The sequence below is a fragment of the Schistocerca piceifrons genome, chromosome X (genome assembly GCF_021461385.2).
Source record: "Schistocerca piceifrons isolate TAMUIC-IGC-003096 chromosome X, iqSchPice1.1, whole genome shotgun sequence".
NCBI lineage: Eukaryota > Metazoa > Arthropoda > Insecta > Orthoptera > Acrididae > Schistocerca > Schistocerca piceifrons.
Window position 1 is genome coordinate 238471933 of NC_060149.1, and position 21849 is coordinate 238493781.

At 37.4% G+C, this 21849-nt stretch overlaps 1 protein-coding gene across 2 annotated transcripts in view; it reads left to right on the plus strand.

Annotated features, from left to right (window-relative positions):
* The window catches only part of LOC124721308 (extended synaptotagmin-2-B), a 192070-nt gene that overhangs the window by 144011 nt on the left and 26210 nt on the right, over nucleotides 1-21849 (plus strand). For both annotated transcript variants that reach the window (XM_047246219.1, XM_047246220.1), the window contains exons 11-15: nucleotides 767-856; nucleotides 6613-6699; nucleotides 15494-15652; nucleotides 18147-18299; nucleotides 18945-19089. In XM_047246219.1, the coding sequence (XP_047102175.1) occupies nucleotides 767-856; nucleotides 6613-6699; nucleotides 15494-15652; nucleotides 18147-18299; nucleotides 18945-19089 (634 nt within the window). The remainder of the gene's footprint in view (nucleotides 1-766; nucleotides 857-6612; nucleotides 6700-15493; nucleotides 15653-18146; nucleotides 18300-18944; nucleotides 19090-21849) is intronic.

Below are 21849 nucleotides of genomic sequence, written 5' to 3' on the forward strand. Positions count from 1 at the left end.
GAGAATTCTAGGAAAGTGTAAGTCACCTGTACAGGAGACCACCTGTAGGATGCTAGTGTGACCTATTCTTGAGTATTGATAGTGTTTGAGTTCTGTACAAGGTCGGATTAAGGGAAGACATTGAAGCAATTCAGAGACAGGCCTGCTAGATTTATTACTAGTAGATTCCAACAACACACAGGTGTTAATAGAGATGTTTCAGGAATTTAAATGGGAATACCTGGAGGAAAGGCTACATTCTTTTCGAGAAACACCTTTGAGAAAATTTAGAGAATTGTCATTTACAGCTGACCTCAGAACGATTCTGTTGACTCCAACATACACTGCGTGTAAGGATAATGATGATGATGAGATACAAGAAATTAGGGGTAATAGGGAGACACATAGATAATATTTTTTCCCTTTTCTATTTGTGAGTGGAAGAGTAAAGGGAATGACTAGTAGTGGTACAGAGTACTCTCCGCCATGTGCCATAAAGTGCATTGTGGAGTATCAATGTAGATGTCAATAGTAATTTTTTACCATGTATTATTGCTGTGTCTCTCATTTCAGAATACCTATACTGCCTAACTGCTTCTTGACAATATGACACTTCTGTACCTTCATAATACAATGACTAACCATTGCAGATTATCAAAATGCAGACTAGTTGTTACACTTGTTTACATTGTATGGCATAAAATAACTGTTACAATTGATGCAGCAAAATTAGTAGCAGATTAGCTATGAGTTTCCTCTGTTATTAAAGTATTCAAAATATTTTCAGTGGCTGACTTTAGAAGGAGCAAAGCGTGGTATGGTACATGTTCGTATGACTTGGTTAACTCTGAGTAAGGACAAGAATGACCTTGCAGCAGTAAGTATGTTTGTATTGTATAGTAATTAAAATTTTGTAACATCAGATTGATGGAACTGTTTCTTAGTTTTATTCATAATAATGGTGAGGTGAATTTGGAAAATCTCTAGAATAAATTTGAACACTGAAACATTCTCCTTTTGTTTGATAACTTAATGTGTGTACAATTTGAGACTAAATACTGGAGAGTCTAGCTCTGGCATGAAAAAAGCTTTGAAATTTAGTGGCAGATAAATATGTTATGAGTAAAATGTTAAAATTAATTTATTATCCTGTGGTTTTTACAAGAAGAGTAGGTATGAACTTTGACATTTCTCATTCTGTTACATGCAAGTTTTGAATTTAGTTGCTCAAAGGCAGCTGCAGATTGTGTAGCCTGAAATTTAACAATTAGTTGCAGTGACGATAACCGTCGCCAAATCAACTAATTGTAGAGTATACTAAAGGAAACCAAGCTTTTTATCAGTCTGACATTTATCATCCTCATGCTAACCACCACGAAGCAATATTCTACTTATCATTAGTGTCTGATGGGTCATATGTAACTCATCATTTTAGAGTATACTGTACATTGCACTTCTGATGATAATTGGAGGAAATTATTTTCTGTTGTCATAAATTTTGATATTGCTGCCATCTATTCAGATTTATTGATTTCTAGGCTAATATATGACACCTTCTTAATTTCTCAGAAAGGTCCCTTTAAATGCCTCTGGTGAAAATTGGCTATGTCCACATAATAATGGCACCCACACAGTTGTAGTAACCTGTCTATCCCCCTCCCAACCTCTACCCCCCCCCCCCTCCCCTTCTCTCTCTCTCTCTCTCTCTCTCTCTCTCTCTCTCTCTCTCTCTCATATCTCAACTGATGTCAATGTCATAGCAATGGAGGGAAAATGTGTAGCTCTGTGTCCATTCAGAATATTGCAACACTGGCCTAACCATTCTTTCAGTTTAAAAGATAATTTTTTTTAAAATGATAACAGATTTCAACAGAAAATGAGTTTGAAAAATTTAATCATCTTAATACTAGACAAGTTTTATTTGCCTAAATCACAATAAATATTTACAAAGGCATTGAGTTTCAGCAATTTAAATTGCCATCTTCAGATCATCTACGTACATCAACCACTGTGCCACTCAATGTAATGCACTGTCATCTACTCAGAAACATTTTTGAAGCATCTCGCTGAAGAAGGCACGCAAGTGTAACATAATACATCATATAATAAAACCATATTTATGGTATCGTGCACAAAAGTTTCTGATAAAATACATTTGCTTTACTGAGAATTGTTTGCTGTGTCTTATTGACAGCTGACAGCACACCAGCTGTTAATACAAACACAGCAAGCAATACCTTGTGTACCAAATGCACTTTATCTGAAATTTTTGTGTTTACCACAAGTATGGTTTTCTTATACAATACATGATGTTATACTGGTGCATCTTGAGCAAAAAGCTGCTCCCAAATATATTCATCGAGTAACACAGTGACCGTTGTATGTAGATGATCTGAAGAGGGCAATTTACATTGCTGAAACAGGTTGTCTCCATATGTACACTATGTGATCAAAAGTATTCGGATACCCCCAAAAACATACGTTTTTCATATTAGGTGCATTGTGCTGCCACTTACTGCCAGGTACTCCATATCAGCGACCTCAGTAGTCATTAGACATCATGAGAGAGCATAATGGGGCACTCTGGGGAACTCATGGCATCACCATCAAAGCAAATGGAAACTTGATAAACAAGAAGCCAGAAGTAAAAAACACTTTGAATAATCATTTTTTAAATGTTATAGAGAAAATAGGATCTAAATGTTCATTAGAAGAAGCAAGGCAGTTAATGGAAGAGGCCTTACCCACAACATTTAATACAATTGAAATTCCACCCACCTCTCCTTCTGAAATTAGGAAGATAATAAACTCTCTCAAGAATAAAAGCTCACATGGAATTGATGGCATTTCCAACAGGATAATAAAAGCTTGTTCCCAAGAAAAAAGTGGGATTCTTAGCCACATACGTAATAGCTCTCTGAAGCAGGGTATTTTCCCAGATAGACTGAAGTATGCCATTGTTAAACCACTGCAAAAAAAAGGGGATACGTCTGATGTCAACAACTACCGTGCAATCTCTCTTCTGGCTGCCTTATCCAAAATTCTTGAAAAAGTAATGTATTGTAGAGTAGCTTCACACCTTTGTAAAAATAAAGTTTTAACAAAATGTCAGTTTGGTTTCCAGAAGGGTTTTACAATGGAAAATGCTATATATACTTTCACTAATGAAATATTAAATGCTCTGAGTAACCAGAAGTCACCCGTTGGTATTTTTTGTGATCTATCAAAGGCTTTTGATTGTGTAAATCATGGAATACTTCTATATAAGCTCAAGTACTGTGGTATGAATGGGACAGTGCTCAAATGGTTTAAATCATACCTAACTGGAAGAGTGCAGAAAGTTGAAATAAACAGTTCACATAATATGCAAAAAACTGGTGATTTCTCAAACTGGGGAACAATCAAGAATGGGGTGCCGCAAGGTTCGGTCTTGGGTCCTCTGCTATTCTTAATATATGTTAATGAATTGCCATTCTATATTCACGAAGATGCAAAGCTGGTACTTTTTGCCTATGATACAAGTATAGCTATCACACCCAACAGACAAGAATTAACTGGTGAAATAGTAAACGATGTTTTTCAGAAAATCATTAAGTGGTTCTCTGCAAATGGGCTCTCATTAAACTTTGAAGAAACACAGTATATACAGTTCCACACAGTAAATGGAATGACACCATTAGTAAATATAGACTTCAATCAGAAATCGGTAGCTAAGATAGAATATTCAAAATTTCTAGGTGTATGCATTGATGAGGGGTTGAACTGGAAAAAACACACTGAGGATCTGCTGAAACGTTTGAGTTCAGCTACTTATGCTATTAGGGTCATTGCAAATTTTGGCGCTATACATCTGAGTAAATTAGCTTACCACGCCTGTTTTCATTCTCTGCTTCCGTATGGCATCATATTCTGGGGTAACTCCTCATTGAGTAAAAGAGTAGAATAATTGCTGGAGCTCATGCAAGATCATCCTGTAGACATTTATTTAAAGAGCTAGAAATCTTCACTGCAGCCTCACAATATATATATTCACTTATGAAATTTGTTATTAACAATCCGAACGAATTCAAAAGTAATAGCAGTGTACATGGCTACAACACTAGGAGAAAGGATGATCTTCACTAACAAAAGTTAAATCTAACTTTGGCTCAGAAGGGGGTAAATTATGCTGCCACAAACGTCTTTGGTCACTTAGCTAATAGCATCAAAAGTCTGACAGATAGCCATATAGCATTTGAAAGGAAATTAAAAGAATTTCTTAATGGCAACTCCTTCTACTCATTAGATGAATTTTTGGATATAGTAAGTGGATAATTTCCCAACCTCCACAAAAAAAAAAATTGAGTGTCATGTAATATTTTGTGTAATGTAATGTCTTGTATAGACACGTTTTATTAACCTGACACATTCCACATCATTACGAAGTGTCGTATTCATGATCTGTGGAACAAGTACTAATCTAATCTAATCTAATCTGAATGTGGTCAGCTGATAGGGTGCCACTTGCCGTTCGTCTGTATCAAGACTTTCACACTCCTAAGCATCCCTAGGTCCACTGTTTCTGATGTGATAGTGAAGTAGAAATGTGAAGGGACATGTACAGCACAAAAGCATACGGGACGACCTCATCTGTTGACTGACAGAGACTGCCAACAGTTGAAGATGGTCATAATGTGTAATAGGCAGACATCTATCCAGACCATCACACAGGAATTCCAAACTGCATCAGGAGCCACTGCAAGTACTATGACAGTTAGGTGGGAGGTGAGAAAACTTGGATTTCATGGTCGAGCAGCATTTACTGGCATGATGTGTGACTTATGAGCCACAAATCACGCCAGTAAATGCCAAACAACGCCTCGGCTTGGTGTAAGGAGCGTAAACATTGGACAATTGAACAGGAAAAATGTTTTGTGGACGTGACGAATCACAGTACACAGTGTGGCGATCCAATGGTAGGGTGTGGGTATCGGCGAATGCCCGGTGAACGTCATCTGCCAGCATGTGTAGTAAAATTCGGAGGCACTGGTGTTATGGTGTGGTCATGTTTTCCATGGAGGGGGCTTGCACTCGTTGTTGTTTTGCATGACACTATCACAGCACAGGCCTACATTGATGTTTTAAGCACCTTCTTGCTTCCCACTGTTGAAGAGCAATTTGGGGATGGCAATCACATCTTTCAACACGATGGAGCACCTGTTCAGAGTGCACAGCCTGTGGCGGAGTGTTTACATAACAATAACATCCCTATAATGGCTTGGCCTGCACAGAGTCCTGACCTGAATCCTATAGAACACATTTGGAATGTTTTGGAACACCAGCTTCATGCCAGGACTCACTGACCAACGTTGATAACCTCTCCTCAATGCAGCAGTCCCATGAAGAATGGGCTGCCATTCCCCAAGAAATCTTTCAGCACCTGATCAAATGTATGCCTGTGAGAGTGAAAGGTGTCATAAAGGCAAAGGGTGGGCCAACACCATATTGAATTTCAGCATTACCAATGGAGGGCACCACGAACTTGTAAGTCATTTTCAGCCAGGTATCCGGATACTTTTGATCACATAGTGTATTTATTGCAGTCTGGGCAAACAAAACTTCTCTGGTAAAAAGATTACATTTTTATGATCCGGAGATTGCTCTGCTGCTGGCTGTGTCAGGACACAGAAAATGAATTGATGAGAATTCTTCAGCAATTTCTTTCTTCCTTGAGTGTTAGGCTCTTCATACTTTCTTTTCAAATTTTTGTGTAGTGTGTAATAATTTCTACAGACTTTGACAAAATTTTGCATCAAATCTGATGATAGCAGTTTCTGAACTGTTTTTCCCACTTTGTCCTCTGTTTGAAAGTACTTATTGCCTAGGAATCTTTTTGTAACTGGGCAAACATGTAGTACTCCATGAAATAAGATGAGGACCATATGGGATTTCATGTCAGTACTGCCAACCAGAGTTTCAAAACCAATGCCAGCGGACAGGAGTCCATAGCATCCCTTTTGGTTAGAGCCACAATGTTTTTTAAAGGTTTCATAAAATTCTGCTTTCTTTCTTTCTACTTGTTTCTGCATGAAGTCCTTCAGAGAAGTGCTATCTAACCCAAAAGACATTAACCACATTAATAGAGATGGTGTACTTGTTTCTCGCCCTGCCTCCTACAGAGAGCTTTCCAAGCAAGTGCTTGTTTGATTCAAGAATCATGGCAAACATCTGTCTCTTTCCACGTTACGGGTGATTTGGCAGTTCACCACGTACCTCCTGACTTTAGATAGAAAATGACAGGGTTCTGGCACATCTGTTCACTTCATGTCATTATTGGTATCAGCGAAGAGGAAACGTTCTTGAAGTTCAGATTTATGAACAAGACATCATTAAACTGTGTCAAGACATTGTTTCAAACAGCAGTTAAGGACCATTTATGATTCCCTTTAGTTGAAAGAACTCTAAAAGATTTTATGGCACCAAGGCTGTTGACAACTACATGCATGCTGTTCACTTGCTGTAATTATCCAACAGGAAAATGGTGCACTTTTTGTCATTGTTGTGCGTTACCAGAACTGTGGATGCTTACTGACTTGATACTGCTTTTTCAGTTTGTGACAATTGTTTCTGTAACAGTAATTTTCTTTGTTACAGGCATTGCAAGAAACACAAATGCTGAGAGTTACTTCCATGAGCACTGCTGTCCTGGTTGTTTTTGTGGATTCAATTAAAAACTTGCCTGTGAGTGACCACGTGAAAAAATTCTCTCTCTCTCTCTCTCTCTCTCTCTCTCTCTCTCTCTCTCTCGTGTGTGTGTGTGTGTGTGTGTGTGTGTGTGTGTGTGTGTGTGTGTGTGTGTGTGTTTCACTAGTTGTCTTTGTAATAAGTTCAAACTGTATTAATTCCATAATACTACTTCTTTACATTGTATCTGCCTGACAGTAAAACAATGTTGTTAGTATAATGTGAATAAACTGTGTGTGATAAACCTATTCAAGTTTAACAATTTAATGACTCCAAACATATTTTTCATAGAAATGTTGCACTGCAGTTCACATTTGGATGATTTTTATTATAATAAAACACAGGTCACAAGCTGACTGTCAGTACCATTAAAGATGCAACTTTTGGTCAGTGCATGTGAAAGTGGTGAGGGCTGCGGTCAAATGAGGCACTAAAGAAGGGGACGTGGTGATTGGTTGCTCCTTTGTAGGTTACAGTCTCTTAATTTAACACTGCCCACATACCTAAAGAAATTCAAGAATTTATTTAAAACAAGTTGTGGTGGCAGTATGCGTGCTGCATAATGTCATTTCATGTTTTAATGCCCATGTTGGCTACGACAGAGTAACTAACGACTAGACCTTGAGTAAAACGGTAATGCTAAGTCATGAGAGGTACCACCAGATGGTGGTCTCCGGTGCATGACGTCAGTTAGACATAATGTCATAGGATCCCGCATGTGTATAACATTAGAATTAACGTAGGTAATTAAACTTCAAAGGTAGTGCTGGCTGGCGTGGCCGAGTGGTTCTAAGCTCTACAGTCTGTAACTGCATGACCGCTACGGTCGCAGGTTCGAATCCTGCCTCGGGCATGGATGTGTGTGGTGTCCTTAGGTTAGTTAGGTTTAAGTAGTTCTAAGTTCTAGGGGACTGATGACCTCAGAAGTTAAGTCCCATAGTGCTCAGAGCCATTTGAACCATTTTTCAAAGGTAGTATGTGCCAAGTAACTGTAATGGAAAAATTATACAAATTATACATAAGAGACACTGTGTGATGTAAAGTATCATAAATGGTGATCTACAACATTGGAATAATTCATTGTTGTTATGTTTTTGATGGAATGGTGACAGAATATGGTAGATGAAATATTAACAGATTACATCATACAAGGTATATAACAGAATTGCCTTTAGAGGAAAACTACACAGTCAACATTTACAGATAAACGAAGTAGGATTTGACCTTATTGGTCAGTTTCCTTGCAAGGGAAGGATGACAGAACTTGAAAATTATATAATAGAAAACTGCAAAACAAGCCAATACGCAATGTAGGATAACAGTATAAAAAAAATTTCATGTGTAAATTTTTTAAAGTGTGCACCAGTTTCATAATGTACATGTAATACAATTTTATTTATTAAATTTACATCTGTACGTCAACATTCTATCACTGAGTAAAATTGTAGTTGGTTTACAACCATTGGACACCATTTCTGAAAATGGGTGGTGTGGCTAGCTATATGAGGAAAGTTGCCAGAATTTAATTTATTGGACTGCTGTGTTTATAAATGTTATGTACATATGGTAGTCACATACAGTTGCTACTTCAGGTATGAAATCAATGTTCTCCATTTCTTCCTAGATTTTTCAGCTTCACCCTTAGTGCTCTTTTGGGACTCAATTTTCGACCTTGGCTTAGGGTTGATCTTACTTATATCTCGGACTATGCACCCCATACTGCTGCACTTTTCTTGACGAAGCCTATCCTGATATGGTTTTATTTGCCTTACCTTTTTGATGTTTGTGGAAGGTGTTTGGTCTTATATTGCCGCTTAATGGTTAACAGACCACGTAGCTTGAATGTTTTGACCTAGACATTGAGTTAAATTGTAACAGTACATTGTGACAAGGTTTCTTGTAATCAAATTTCCACTACCACTCTTATCACAACAAATACAGTTTATTTTCATTAACCAGTAGATTATAAGCCAAGTTAATGATACCATAGACTGCAATCAGAGTGTTGTGTACTTCGGTATTTATTTCCTTGTCACTTAGCTTAAGTGTACACTATTTTATGTATGGTAAAAATATGCTATTGCTTCTTCAACTGTGAAATCTATGTTCTCAATTTTTTTGTGGATTTTCACCTTTACCATTTGTACTTTTTGGGATTTGATTTAGGACCTAGATCTCAAGCTGAAGAGCATCACTCTGATTTTGTCAAATCATTAGCATACTACAGGATGTTACTCTTGTGAAATTGTAGCTTGTACCTTAGTACTAAAAGACTCTCACTTTGCATATGTCACAGGTCTTATAAGAATAGTAGTAATGCAATCCTTATCGTACATGGTACTGAAATACAGGCTGTCTCTCCTAAGAGTTGTCAGGCACATTTTCTCTAGAGTTTCAGTAGATATTTGCTATTTCATTTTTGTAATGTGTAGATGGAGTTGGTCCAGACAAATACTGCTCATCGCAATTTTCATGTGATGACCACTGTCAGCAAAAAGTGTCGGTTTGTTTCCCATCACAAACAAACTGATTTTCAAAGTGTAATTTCACATGCCCCTCAATAGAGCAGTCTCAGATAAGTCTAATGTGATAACCTTTTTAGCAATATGTATTAACGGGGCAGTAAAACAGAAAGAATAACCAATACTCCAGTTGTGACTGAGTAGCACTGCTCTATGGTGTTAGCAGTCAGAGTGACCAGTTTGACACGTGAGTCACTGATGGGGCTCTGGTTACTTTTTATGTTTTACTGTTGCTCTTAATACGTATCGCTAAAATAGATATCTCACTATTTGGGACCACTCAATCGAATGGGTGTGTCAAATTCCACTTTAAAAATGTTTTTGTTTGTGATGGGAAGGAACTGATGCTTTCTTTTGACGCTGGTTATCGTATGTAGCATGATGAGCATTATTTGTTTGGGCCAATTCTTGCTACAGTTTGAAAACACAAAATTGCAAATATCTTTTGAAACACCACAGAAAATGTGCCTGAAAATCTAAGGACAGAGACCCGGTATATCTTACTAGCAAACCCAGTAGTAGTATATGGCAGATAATGCCTTGATTACTAAATAAAATAATGTTTTGCTTTTCATTCCTACTTATTCAGGATGTGAAGGTAAAATACCACTTCATTTGCACATCACAGTCAGCCAATAAGTGTAACTTGTGATAACTTCCCTCATATATCACACTATGTATTTTCAGAAATTCTCTCTAATGGTTGCTAATGAACTATAGTTTTACTCGTAAAATGATGACACATTGATGTAAAGATGTAAATTTAATAAAGACAGTTACATTATATATATCCTGTGACTGAGGCATGTTTTCCTAAACATTTTCATATGTGAAGTGTTTTTCATATTGCTATCCTACATTGTGTGGTGGCTTGTTTTGCAGTTTCCTATCATACAATTGTTAACTATTGTCATCCTTTGCTTGCAGCAAAACTGACCAGTAAGGTCAATTCCTCCTTGTTTTCTCTGCAAATCTCGACTGTGTAGTTATCCTCTAAAAGGCAGTTCTATTATATATTTTGTATGAAGTAACCTATTAATTTTGCATGTACTATACACTGAGGTGGCAAAAGTCATGGGATACCTCCTAATATTGTGTTGGACCTCCTTTTGCCTGGTGTAGTATAGCAGCTTAACATGGCATGAACACAAGAAGTTGTTGGAAGTCCCCTGTTGAAATGTTGAGCCATGCTGTCTCTATAGCCATCCATAATTATGAAAGTGTTGCTGGTGTTGGATTTTGTGCATGAACTGACCTCTCAATTACATCCCATGAATGTTCAATGGAATTCTTGTTGGGTGATCTTCAGAGCAAGATCATTCACTCGAATTGCCCAGAATACCTGTGGCCAGGTGACATGGCACATTGTCATCCATAAAAATTCCATTGTTGTTTGGGAAATGGAGTCCATGAATGGCTGCAGATGGTCTCTAATTAGCTGAACATAGCCATTTTCAGTCAATGATTGATTCAGTTGGACGAGTGTACCCTTTCCATAACATGTAAAAGCAGCCCACGTCATTATGAAGCCACCACCAGCTTGCACGGTGCCTTGTTGGCAACTCGGCTCCATTGCTTCAGCTGGTCTGCACCACACTTGAACTGTACAATCAGCTCTTACCAGCTGAAATCAGGATTCATCTGACCAGGCCTCAGTTTTCCAGTTTCCAACTGATATTGTCACGAGCCCAGGAGAGGCACAGCAGGCAATGCCATGCCGTTAGCAAAGGTACTCGCATGTGTCATCTGCTGCCATAGCTCATTAACACCAAATTCTGCCACACTGCCATAACAGATATGTTCATTGTACGTCCCACATTGATTTCTGTGGTTATTTCACACTGTGTTGCTCATCTGTTAGCACTGACAACTCATATGCAAACACCACTGCTCTCAGACATTAAGTGAATGCCGTTGGTGGGAGGTAATGTCTGACATTTGATACTTGCAGCACACTCTTGACCCTGTGAGTCTTGGAACTATTGACTTCCCCAGTGATTTCCGTAGTGGATTGTCCCATGTATCTAGCTCCAATTACCATTCCTTGATCAAAGTCTTAATTCCCATCATGTGTCCATAATAATATCAGAAACCTTTTCACATGAATCACCTGATTATAAATGACAGCTCCAACAATGCACTGCGCTTTTATACCTTGGATCCACGATAATACCATCATCTGTATATGTGAATATCACTGTCCCATGACTTTTGTCTACTCAGTGTATTACTTCATCATTACATCAAAATAAATAAATCCCAATGAATTATTCCCATATCATGGGCCACCATCTATGACACTTTACAGCACACTCTCTCGTTACATACAGTGTGTGTAATTTTACCGTTATGATTACTTGGTGCATACTAGTTTTTATGTTAAATTAGCTTTTTAAATTCTAGTGTTATACAATCATGGGACCTTATTACAATATTTCTAATTGACAACAAGCATTGCGGACTGCCATCTGGAGGTGGTGTTTGTGGACTAGTGCTGTTTCAACCTGTGGTGTATGACTGTCTGGCTGTTTGCCCTGTTGTAGGCAGTATCCTGGTGGTACAGCACTAAATTGAAACAAAGTCCTGGAGTAGAGAACATTCCCTCAAACTTATTGAGATCCTTGGAACTATTCCACCAGGTATACAAAATATGAGAGAGAGACTAAATACCCTCAGACATTCAAGAAAAGTGGAGTAATTCATATTCCAAAGAAGGCATTGCTGGCAAGTGTGAATATCACTGAACCATCAGTTTAATAAGTCATTGTTGCAAAATACTGCTAAGAATCATTTCCAAAAGAATGGAGAAAACTTGTATAAATGACCTTGAGGAAGATCAGTTTGGATTCCAGAGAAATGTATGAATGTGCAGGGCAATACTGACCCTACAACTTATCTTAGGAGATAACCTGAAGAAAACCTATGTTTATACCATTTGTAGATTTAGAGAGAGCTTTCAACAGTGTTAACTGAAACACTCATTTTGAAATTCTGAAGGTAGTGAAGATAAAATACAGAGAGCAAAAAATTGTCTATAATATGTACTGAAACCACACTGCAGTTATACGAGTCAAAGAACATGGAAGGGTATGAATGGTTGAGAGATAGGTAAGACTGTGTTGTATTCTATCCTTGAAGTTATTCCATATATACATTAAAAAAACGGTAAAGGAAACCAAGATGTTATTTGGAAAGGGAATTAAAGTTCATGGAAAAGAAATTAAAACTTTGAGGTTTTGTCAGTGACATTGTAATTTTTTCTGAGACAGAAAAAGACTTGGAAGGGCAGTTGGACAGAATGGATAGTGTACTGAAAAAGAGATTATGTGGACAACATCCTTGAAAGTAAAACAAGGGTAATGTAATATATTTGAATTAAATCAGCTGATACTGGTAGAGTTAGTTTATGAAATAATACACTAAAAGTAGTAGATGAGTTTTGCTAGTTGGGCAGCAAAATAGGTGGTGATGACTGAAATAGAGAGAATTTAAAAGAAAAACTGGCTGTAGCAAGAAAAGTGTTTCTGAAGAAAGAAAATTTTTTAACATAGAATATGAATGTAAGAATTAGGAAGCCTTTTGTGAAGATATTTGTATGGAGTGTAGCATTTGCATGGAACTGAAGCATGGATGATAAACAGCTAAGACGGGAAGAGAATAGTAGCTTTCGAAATGTGGGGCTACAGAATAATGCTGAAAATTGATAGATGAATTGAGTAACTAATGAAGAGGTACTGTATCAAATTCGGGGTAAAACAAATTTATGACACAACTTGACCAAAAGAAGGGATGGGTTGGGAGGACATATCCTGAGACTCTGTCAGTGTGGTAGTAGATGCAAATAAGTAAGTAATTTTGTGTGTGTGTGTGTGTGTGTGTGTGTGTGTGTGTGTGTGTGTGTGTGTGTGTGTGTGAGTGTGTGAGGGAGGGGAGGGGGGGGGGTAAAAGGGAAACCAAGGGTTGAGTACAGTTAGCAGATTTAAATGCCTCTAGGTTGCTGTTGTAATTATTCAGAGACAGGGAGTGTTCACGGAATGACTAGTGTGAAGAGCTGAATCAAACCAGACCAAAGAGAAAAACACTAAAATGATAGGTTGATGATGATGGAAGTCTTTACTTTTTGTTAAAAAATGCTAATTATTTTATATAAAACACAATGTTTCATTGACATAGATTTGTGATACTTGAAAGTTATTTAACTCCTGAAAGAAATCTCAAGCATTTGCTAATATCAGAATTTTTACATATTATTGCTGTTTGTGTATATTTTGGAACAGCAGTAGCATGTGTTTCCTTTGTGTTTTTTCATTAAGACTCTGTATTGTCACTGGCATTGTTAAGCAGTTAATACCTGTTTAAGAGAATGTTTCAGCTTCACCATTTTATCGCATTTGTCGTAGATTTCTTATTTTCAAGTGCCCCACCTTTCATCAAAACTCAAATTTTGTTTGGTATGCAGTGCCCATAACATTGCTTTCATTGGTTTTACTGCACAGTTTACAAATGCAGCCTGCAGAACCTTTGTAATTAATAACTGTATCATATAGCTACAACTCACTATTATCTTTATTTTCAAAATGATTGATTTACTGGTTGAGTTTGTAAGATATATATTTTCCAGCATATTGCTGTCCCAATAACTCCATAATAATTTCATCACTATAGTTCTTTTTGTAATATTGCTGTTCATAATTCTTTGTTGTATTTTGTGCAATAACTGCATTTGGATAGACATTTACACACATAAAATGAAATTTTATAGTTAATGTATATTACACTTTGCAGTAGCACATAGCATCTATGCTCAAAATTTCTGAGACTCTTAAAACAATGTATTTGCTCCGTATGCAACTTAACTACCTCATTTTTCTGTTGCATCAGATGGTTAAAGCAAGGAAGATGCTAGAAGCAAAGTGACACAGGCATATGCAGGCAGCTCTCTCCAACAAAAGAGCTTTGCCAATGTCAAAACTGAGGAAGAGTATTCTCAAACACTGTGTTTAGTACAAAGCCTTGTGGAGTAGTAAACAATTACTTGAATATGAAGACTTGAAATTTGTTGCTACATATGGATGCTGTAAAAAAAGAGAACAGAAAAAATATGAAATGAAGAACTGCTAGGGAGAGCATAGGAGGAATGAGAGTGTGACAAACCCCTAAAGGGGGAGGGAGGTTAGAAAGAAAGGAGAGGGAGAGGTTAATGAACATGTATTATGGTGGTGCTTAGTACAAGAAGCAACAATAGAGGGAAAAATTTCCAGGGGCAGACAAATATCAGAATATGTGAAACAGATTGAGGAAATGTAGCATGCAGAGATGAAAAGATTAATCCAAGTGGGAAAAACAAAGAACAGCATTAAAACAGTTGAACAGCAGGTGAGTATGAAATCATCAAATTTTGAATTTAATACGAGGAGGACAGGAAAAAAACTTTTATTGTACGTTCCAAGTTGATGCCACAATTTATTTCTTTGTTTACCACTTGTGTAACAATGTGAATAAGAAATTTACTCTTGCCTATGTGGGGTGAGAAGTGAATTCAAAATCCTATGCATTGTCCTAGTATCAGTAGACAGTTAGACACTGATTGTGTACTTTGATGAATCAATAAAAAGGCTGCATTGGCATCTAATGTTTCTTGAAATAACATGGAGACATTTGTGCTTTGGAGAACAAACGAGTAAAGTATACATAGGGAAAGAGACTAATTTGGAAATGTGGCCAAATCTGATTGTGAAATGGAAAGAGCAAATTAGTAATCAATCCAGAAATTGCATTCAGCACCACAATGATATATTAGCCATGCTGCCAATGGATTTTATACATAATTACCTTCCTCAGATCATTTAACCAACTGCTGTAAAGAACTTAGCACCTGTGCAAAAATAGACACTCTCATTTCTGTCCTGATATTTTAAGTGAGTTATCCACAATATCTCATTTATCGTGTTGTAAATAGTTTGTCATACGCTGAAGAAAAGGTAGGGTAAGCATCTAACTATATCCCTTTTTTCCTTACTTGAAATAATACCTCAACAGATTTTTTTTCAAATCACAATACCTATTGGAAGACATACAAAGGAAGTATATTACATAAACTGGATTAAGAGGTGTGGCTGTATAAGAATGAGAGTGATCATAATTTTTATGTTGCTTGTATTATCCTTCTCAGTTTTGGTGAATAGCATGTCTAGTTTGTTATACTGTGAATCACAGTGCTAACATGATATATGTGGCAACTTACATTTGGATTGTTTAAACTGTTGCAGAAAGCACGCACTACTAGTCTGCCAGATCCGTATGTTACGTTGACAGTGGGAAACACTACAGAGCAGACTGCAAGTCAGTTCCGTACAGTTCATCCTGTTTGGGAACAGGGCTTTACTTTCCTTGTCAGCAATCCTGAAAATGACACACTTTATATCAAGGTATGTCTCATAAATATGACTTCTCAAAAAGAAAAGAAAAATAGTAAATCTTATACTCTTTTTCTTTGATAATCTCACTCATAGGGCTACCCCTTCCTCATTTCATAATTCTATTTCTGTGATTTTTAAAGAGAAGGATGCTGGCCAAGTGAAACACAGTGCAGGACAGCTTATTTATGAATGATTATTGCGTGTTTTGATTACAATGAAACTAACCTTTTTGTGTTCATTAAACACACCATCATGTTTCAGACAGTTAAAAGTTGACCCATTCCTTTTAAGGTGTGTTTGTTGTTCATAATCTGCAATTGCTCTGGGGAAGCTATTTCTTGATTTAACCCTCTGGGTAACTGGTCAGATTCATATAGTAGGTTTTATATGGCTGTGGAGGACTTCGTTCTCTCCTTGTAACCACTTGCCTCCCATTGAATTTTTGGTGATCATTTCCAGCCAGCTGCTAGAGCTTATCACAAGGAGTAGGTTTCAGACAGATGGTAATCAGTCTGCTTGCTTCACTGACTGCTACATCAACACGCTTAGCATGGGTGGATTTGTGCATGACAGGGGAGGCAAGTTTGACACTGGAGTAGGAAACTCCCAGTGCTGTTGTATTGACCAGTTGTGATCTAGCATCCCAGTTTGAGCCTAAAATTTTCTCAAGTACATTGTTTCTGCATTTAAATTTTATGTTTGAAATAAATTAAATGCATTGGTATGAAATTAAATGAATGGATCACAAATTGAAACATCCCCAGATAGCCAAACTGGTGAAGACACTTCTGACAAAAAACAGGAGATATGTCTGTGATTTCAGGTTGCATCCAAATTTTCAGTTCTTATGACATATTCATTTAAATACAATAATTACCTCTACAGAGTCATATTGTAACTAGTTACATATCACTAATGATTTCTAGCAATTGTTGGGTGTCAGCACTATATTCCTCAGTGCTTAGAACAGCTGCTGCAGCATTAAATGTGTTTGTTAAACAATTAAAATTATAGCATTGCTTTTCAACTGACACTTTACTATGCCACTAAAGATACCTTTCCCTGCCTTTTTGTATGGCCCAGTATTAATTTGGAAACTTTGATGGAAGTCTGTAGTCAGCTAAAAGATCTGCTTCTCATGGCCTCCATAGTTCTTCTATTAAGTGAACAGTGAATCATAGACCTAACAGTGGAGATCCATACTCTGCAATATGTTTATACCTTTGTACAAGATGTCTGATCCCACAGTCCTCAATGATACACCAAGAACTAGAAATTTTTTTTTTCTCTTGTCTTACTGTAAGAATCAATCTGTACATTTTCATCTTCTCCAGAAAAAGAGAACAGATGACTACATGTGCAACACTTTGATCTGAGCACAGAGGCCATGACTGTAAGAGGCTTTGGGACATGTCCTAGGTAAAACAACTTGCAAGGAGTTACATACAATAAACACAGATGAAAAAGGAAATAAAAATGATGATCAGTCAGTCCTAGATATCTACTTGATTTCAGCTGGTATCACATTCACAATTCATGTCATACACAACTTTTCAGAGGTATGGGATTGTCAGTGTAAATTTCTTTGATCCATGCCTATATTTCATGTTTCTAATTGCCATGGATGCCCTGTAGCATTTCCCTTACCTTGTGATGGTGTCATCTGTCAGCAGAAGCAAAGGGAGGACCTAGTCATTTATTTTTACGGTAGACTCATTATCATGAATTATCATTCATTATCAGTCTGAGACAAGTGGGCACATCTTCTTGGTTCAGATATTGATCTTATGTAGTCTGAATCACATTTTCCATGTTCCCTCAGCTCTTTCCCATACATCATTTAGCAACACAGCTGAACAACTCATCCAAATGTTCAGGGCACAGATGATGGACACACGCAACATTAACTGCCTTCTCTAGGAAAGCATGTCTACTGATCAGAGGATTCTGTGCTTATCTGCAGGCATTTTCACCATCCAACTGGATACCTACCACTACCCTCAAGCTCAGATGTGTAACTGTGACAGTTGTTCTACACACAAACCATGTTTTCATTCAATTCAAATCTCATCACCACTTGTGAATGGAATTGGAAGAGCACTCGGTGAAAAGTTCTATGTACTCCATACCTTTTATAATGATTTTCAGTGTCGCATTCAGATGGTGTATAGCCTAAAATTTCTGTACAAGTAAATGTAACCAGTTATGCTGTATTTCAGCTCAACAATAAAAATTAGTTGTGTAAGCAAATGACATAGAAAATCTTTTTAAAGGTTGAGTAAAATGTGTACAAAACCACTCAGAGTTGAATTTTTTCAAAAAATTGTGCATAACATCTGAATTTGTTATGTAATAGGAATTGTTCATTAAATGTCTATTTGTTCTCTATAATCTCTCATTAATCCGTGTTAGTAGTACTAGGTAATAATATCCAAAAGCTTGAAAATATTGCATATAAGTTTTAGTGTAAATTCCTTATGTATTATGCATGATTTTGTTTTAGGCTATTGACAGTAAAACAACACAAGAACTTGGAGTGTTTGTGTACAATGTGTCTACACTTCTTCAGAAGATGGATATGGAAATGGAGAAACAGCCATTTTCACTCAGTAAATCTGGTCCTGAAAGCACAATTTACCTGGCTATGCATTTACGGGTTAGTAGTGTACTGCTGTTCTCTCTGTCTCTCTCTCTCTCTCTCTCTCTCTCTCTCTCTCTCTCTCTCTCTCTCTCTCTCACTCTCACTCTCACTCACTTTCTGCCACTACAATTTTCCAAAATGACAAATTCTTGTCCTTAAAAATATAATAAAGACTCATCAATATAATGCCCACATTTGATGTACATTAGGGTTTCCTTAAAAAAAAAAACCTGTAATTTACTACGTAGTATCAGCTCTGGGGCTTGTTGACACTATTATAGCCCTGTGTTTGAGATTTCTGGCATGAATTGCAGTAAATGTGAAAAGAAAAATATATTCATGTATTTCATCCACACTTTTGATATTGAAAGTAAAAATAATGACTAGGTTATATATGGATAACAGATTTGAAGAGGTTGTACATTATTGTGTGTGCCAACAGAAAACATGAAATAGATTTCTGGGTAAAATGTCTGTTCTTTGCAAAAGCATCCTTAACCTGTAAAACTGTTTTACTCACTGCTTGAGTTATAACCAGTTGTATAAGATGCTAGCAGTAGTATTGTGAAATGTTTGTACTTGTTTTAAAATTATCTCTGGCTCATTGACTACCATATATAAGAATTAAATTGTGTATCCAACTTACAATTACTTGCCTAGATACTGAAATATGAGGAAAAAGACACAACTGAAGAAGATGAAGCGGAACCCACAGAAGGAGGAGACACTGAAACTGACACTGCTACAGCACCGTTGTTGGATAAACGCAGTCCCACTCAATTATCTGAGGGATCTGAATCATCAGGTGACTTATATATATGTTAAATATTAATTTTATTGCTGTCTGTAATTGTTTGCTATTGAGTCTTTCTGTGTATTCCTCTGTGCTGTTGTGACTTGATCGAAAATGCATAAAATTTTTCTTGCTCAGATTAACAGAAAGGAAGTTTAAAGACTTTTGGTAAAATGTTGTGTTTGTGGTTGACAGATTATCTGTTACAATTCTGGTGTTGTCTGCAAACATAGTTAATTTCCACTCATTACCATTTCTATCTACAGGCAGATCATTAGCAAAAATCAGAAACACTAAAGGACCTAGTACAGAATGCTTTTGGACTCTGTAATGAATAACGCCTTATTCATTGTAACAGCTACTCCTGATTTGCAATGCACAGCTTCTAAAATTACTTCATCCTTCCTGTGGTGAGACAGGATTTCAGCAGGTTACCTAATGGCCCCCTGCTGGGCTTTCTCTTAAACCCTAATAGTAGTTGGTGGTCCATTCAATTAAAAGACTTGAGTCAAATCACAGAAGATATGCAATGGTAAACTGTTCTTGTTTGCTGACTCAAATATATCATCCACAAGTATATTAGCTGTACAGTTGATATATATTTTTGAAAACCAAATCCCCTTTTAAATCAGTTCTTCACACATACTGGACAGTGAACCACCTATGAACTGAAACACATTTACTATGTGCTATTAGGCACACTCAAAGGGATGTCCAGTTTCTTGTTTGTCACATGAAAGCTGTGAACAATCCAGGAACCTGCTTGAACATGACTGAAGCAAAGAAACTCTCAAAAGTGACTGTATACAAAAGTGTCACAGGTCACTGACTGTTGTGTCTGGGTTAGTGTCGCCGTGCCAACTTTTTGGCCAGAAAATTCATTATTTTTCCTGACACAGATTTTGTTTGGTAACTTACATTACAAACATAGCATTATTGAGGACAAGCACTTGTCTGTGGTTTCTAGACTATCTATGTATATAATATTTTTTTATACATGAACTAAGACAATGTTTAGAACATTCTACCAGCTGCATGTGATTACAATTGCAGAGAGATGGTGGAAACATGGAACCAGGATATCCCACTGTTGTGTGATGCGAAAGCGCGGTGTTACACCGAGCTCAGATTGTGTAGTACCATTAGACAAGCTAGTAACATGAAGGGAAGTGCTGGAAGACAACATTGGTATCAAAGTTTACAACATTAGCATGTACGTTTTCAGGGGTAGGCATGTTTCTTCATCTGAAAGGTGGCGTCTATTCAAGTTTTGGACCAGTCAGGTAAGAGTGGCTCTACTAGTGCCACTATGAGGATGCAAATCGTGTTTACTTTAAGTACACATTATAATGGTCATAAGCATTTGTTTCTTTCATGATTAGACGTGGTGAGATGGTGTTGGTCAAGGAAGCCTTTAATGTGACAAAGACGACACTATCAACACCTCATTGAGTTTGAACAAGACCGTATAATAGAGCTATAAGGAACTGGATGCTCCTTCTGTGATATTGCAGGAAGTCTTCACAGGAATGTAGCCATTGTACATGATAACTGTTGCAGTGGTCACAAGAATTTATGATCGCAAGATGGCCGGGCTCAGAGTGGCGTTGTGGCATTACCGATAGGGAAGATCTTTGTGTTCAGCATATGGCTCTGGCACATTTTACTGCATCTGCAGCAGCAATTTCAGGTGCAGTTGGCACCACAGTGACACAATCAACTGTTACAAATTGGTTGGTTACCTCAAGGACAGCTTTTAGCCAGACACCCTGTAGTGTGCATTCCACTGTGTTACTTCAGTGGTGTCAAGTGAGAGTGGGTGGAAGGCTGGTGTGTTTGCTGATGAATGCTGGTTCTGACTCTGTGTGAATGATAGTCCTCTTTTAGTCCTGGCAGAGGCCAGTTGAGGACCTGCAACCAACCTGTTTCCATGCTAGACACACTAGACCTACACTGGGAGTTATGGTCTGGAGTGCAATTTTATATGACAGCAGGAGCGCTCATAGTTATCCCATGCACTCAGACTGCAAATTTGCATGTCAGTCTGGTGATTACACCTGTTCTACTGCCAATCATGAACAGCATTCCAGGGGTTTTTTCCAATAGATAACACTCACCGACATACTGCTGCTGTAACCCAGCATGCTCTACAGTGTGCAGACATGTTACCATGGCCTGCTCAAGTAGCAGATCATTCTCCCATCAAGCACATATTAACCATCATCAGACAACAATGCCAACGTCATCCACAGCCTGTACTAACAGTCCTGCATTGACCGACCTAGTGCAACAGGCATGAATCTCCATCCCACAAACTGACATCTAATATCTGTACAACACAGTAATGCATGCACATTTGTTTTCTTGCATTCAATATTCTGGTGGCTACACTGGTTATTAAAGTCCCAGCATTTCACATTTGGAGTGGCTTATATTGCACTTGAATTAACCTGTGATCTTGCTATGTTAATACTTAAATATGTTACCTGGACAAGTATGTTCCTGAAATTCAGTTGCTCTACATTAATAATTTTTGGTGTTGTGATTTTTTTTCTGTCTGTGTTGATTGCACAGTTTTGTCCACTGTGTCCACAGTATTATTACACCTGGAAGTGAAGTCGTTTCAATTGGCTCATGTGTTTACCCATGCACTTTAAGACCATCAGAATGTGCTCTGGTGTTCTAATGACCAAATGACTTGCTTGTAACACTATTCGGATTTCCATATATTAGAGAGAGAGAGAGAGAGAGAGAGAGAGAGAGAGAGAGTGT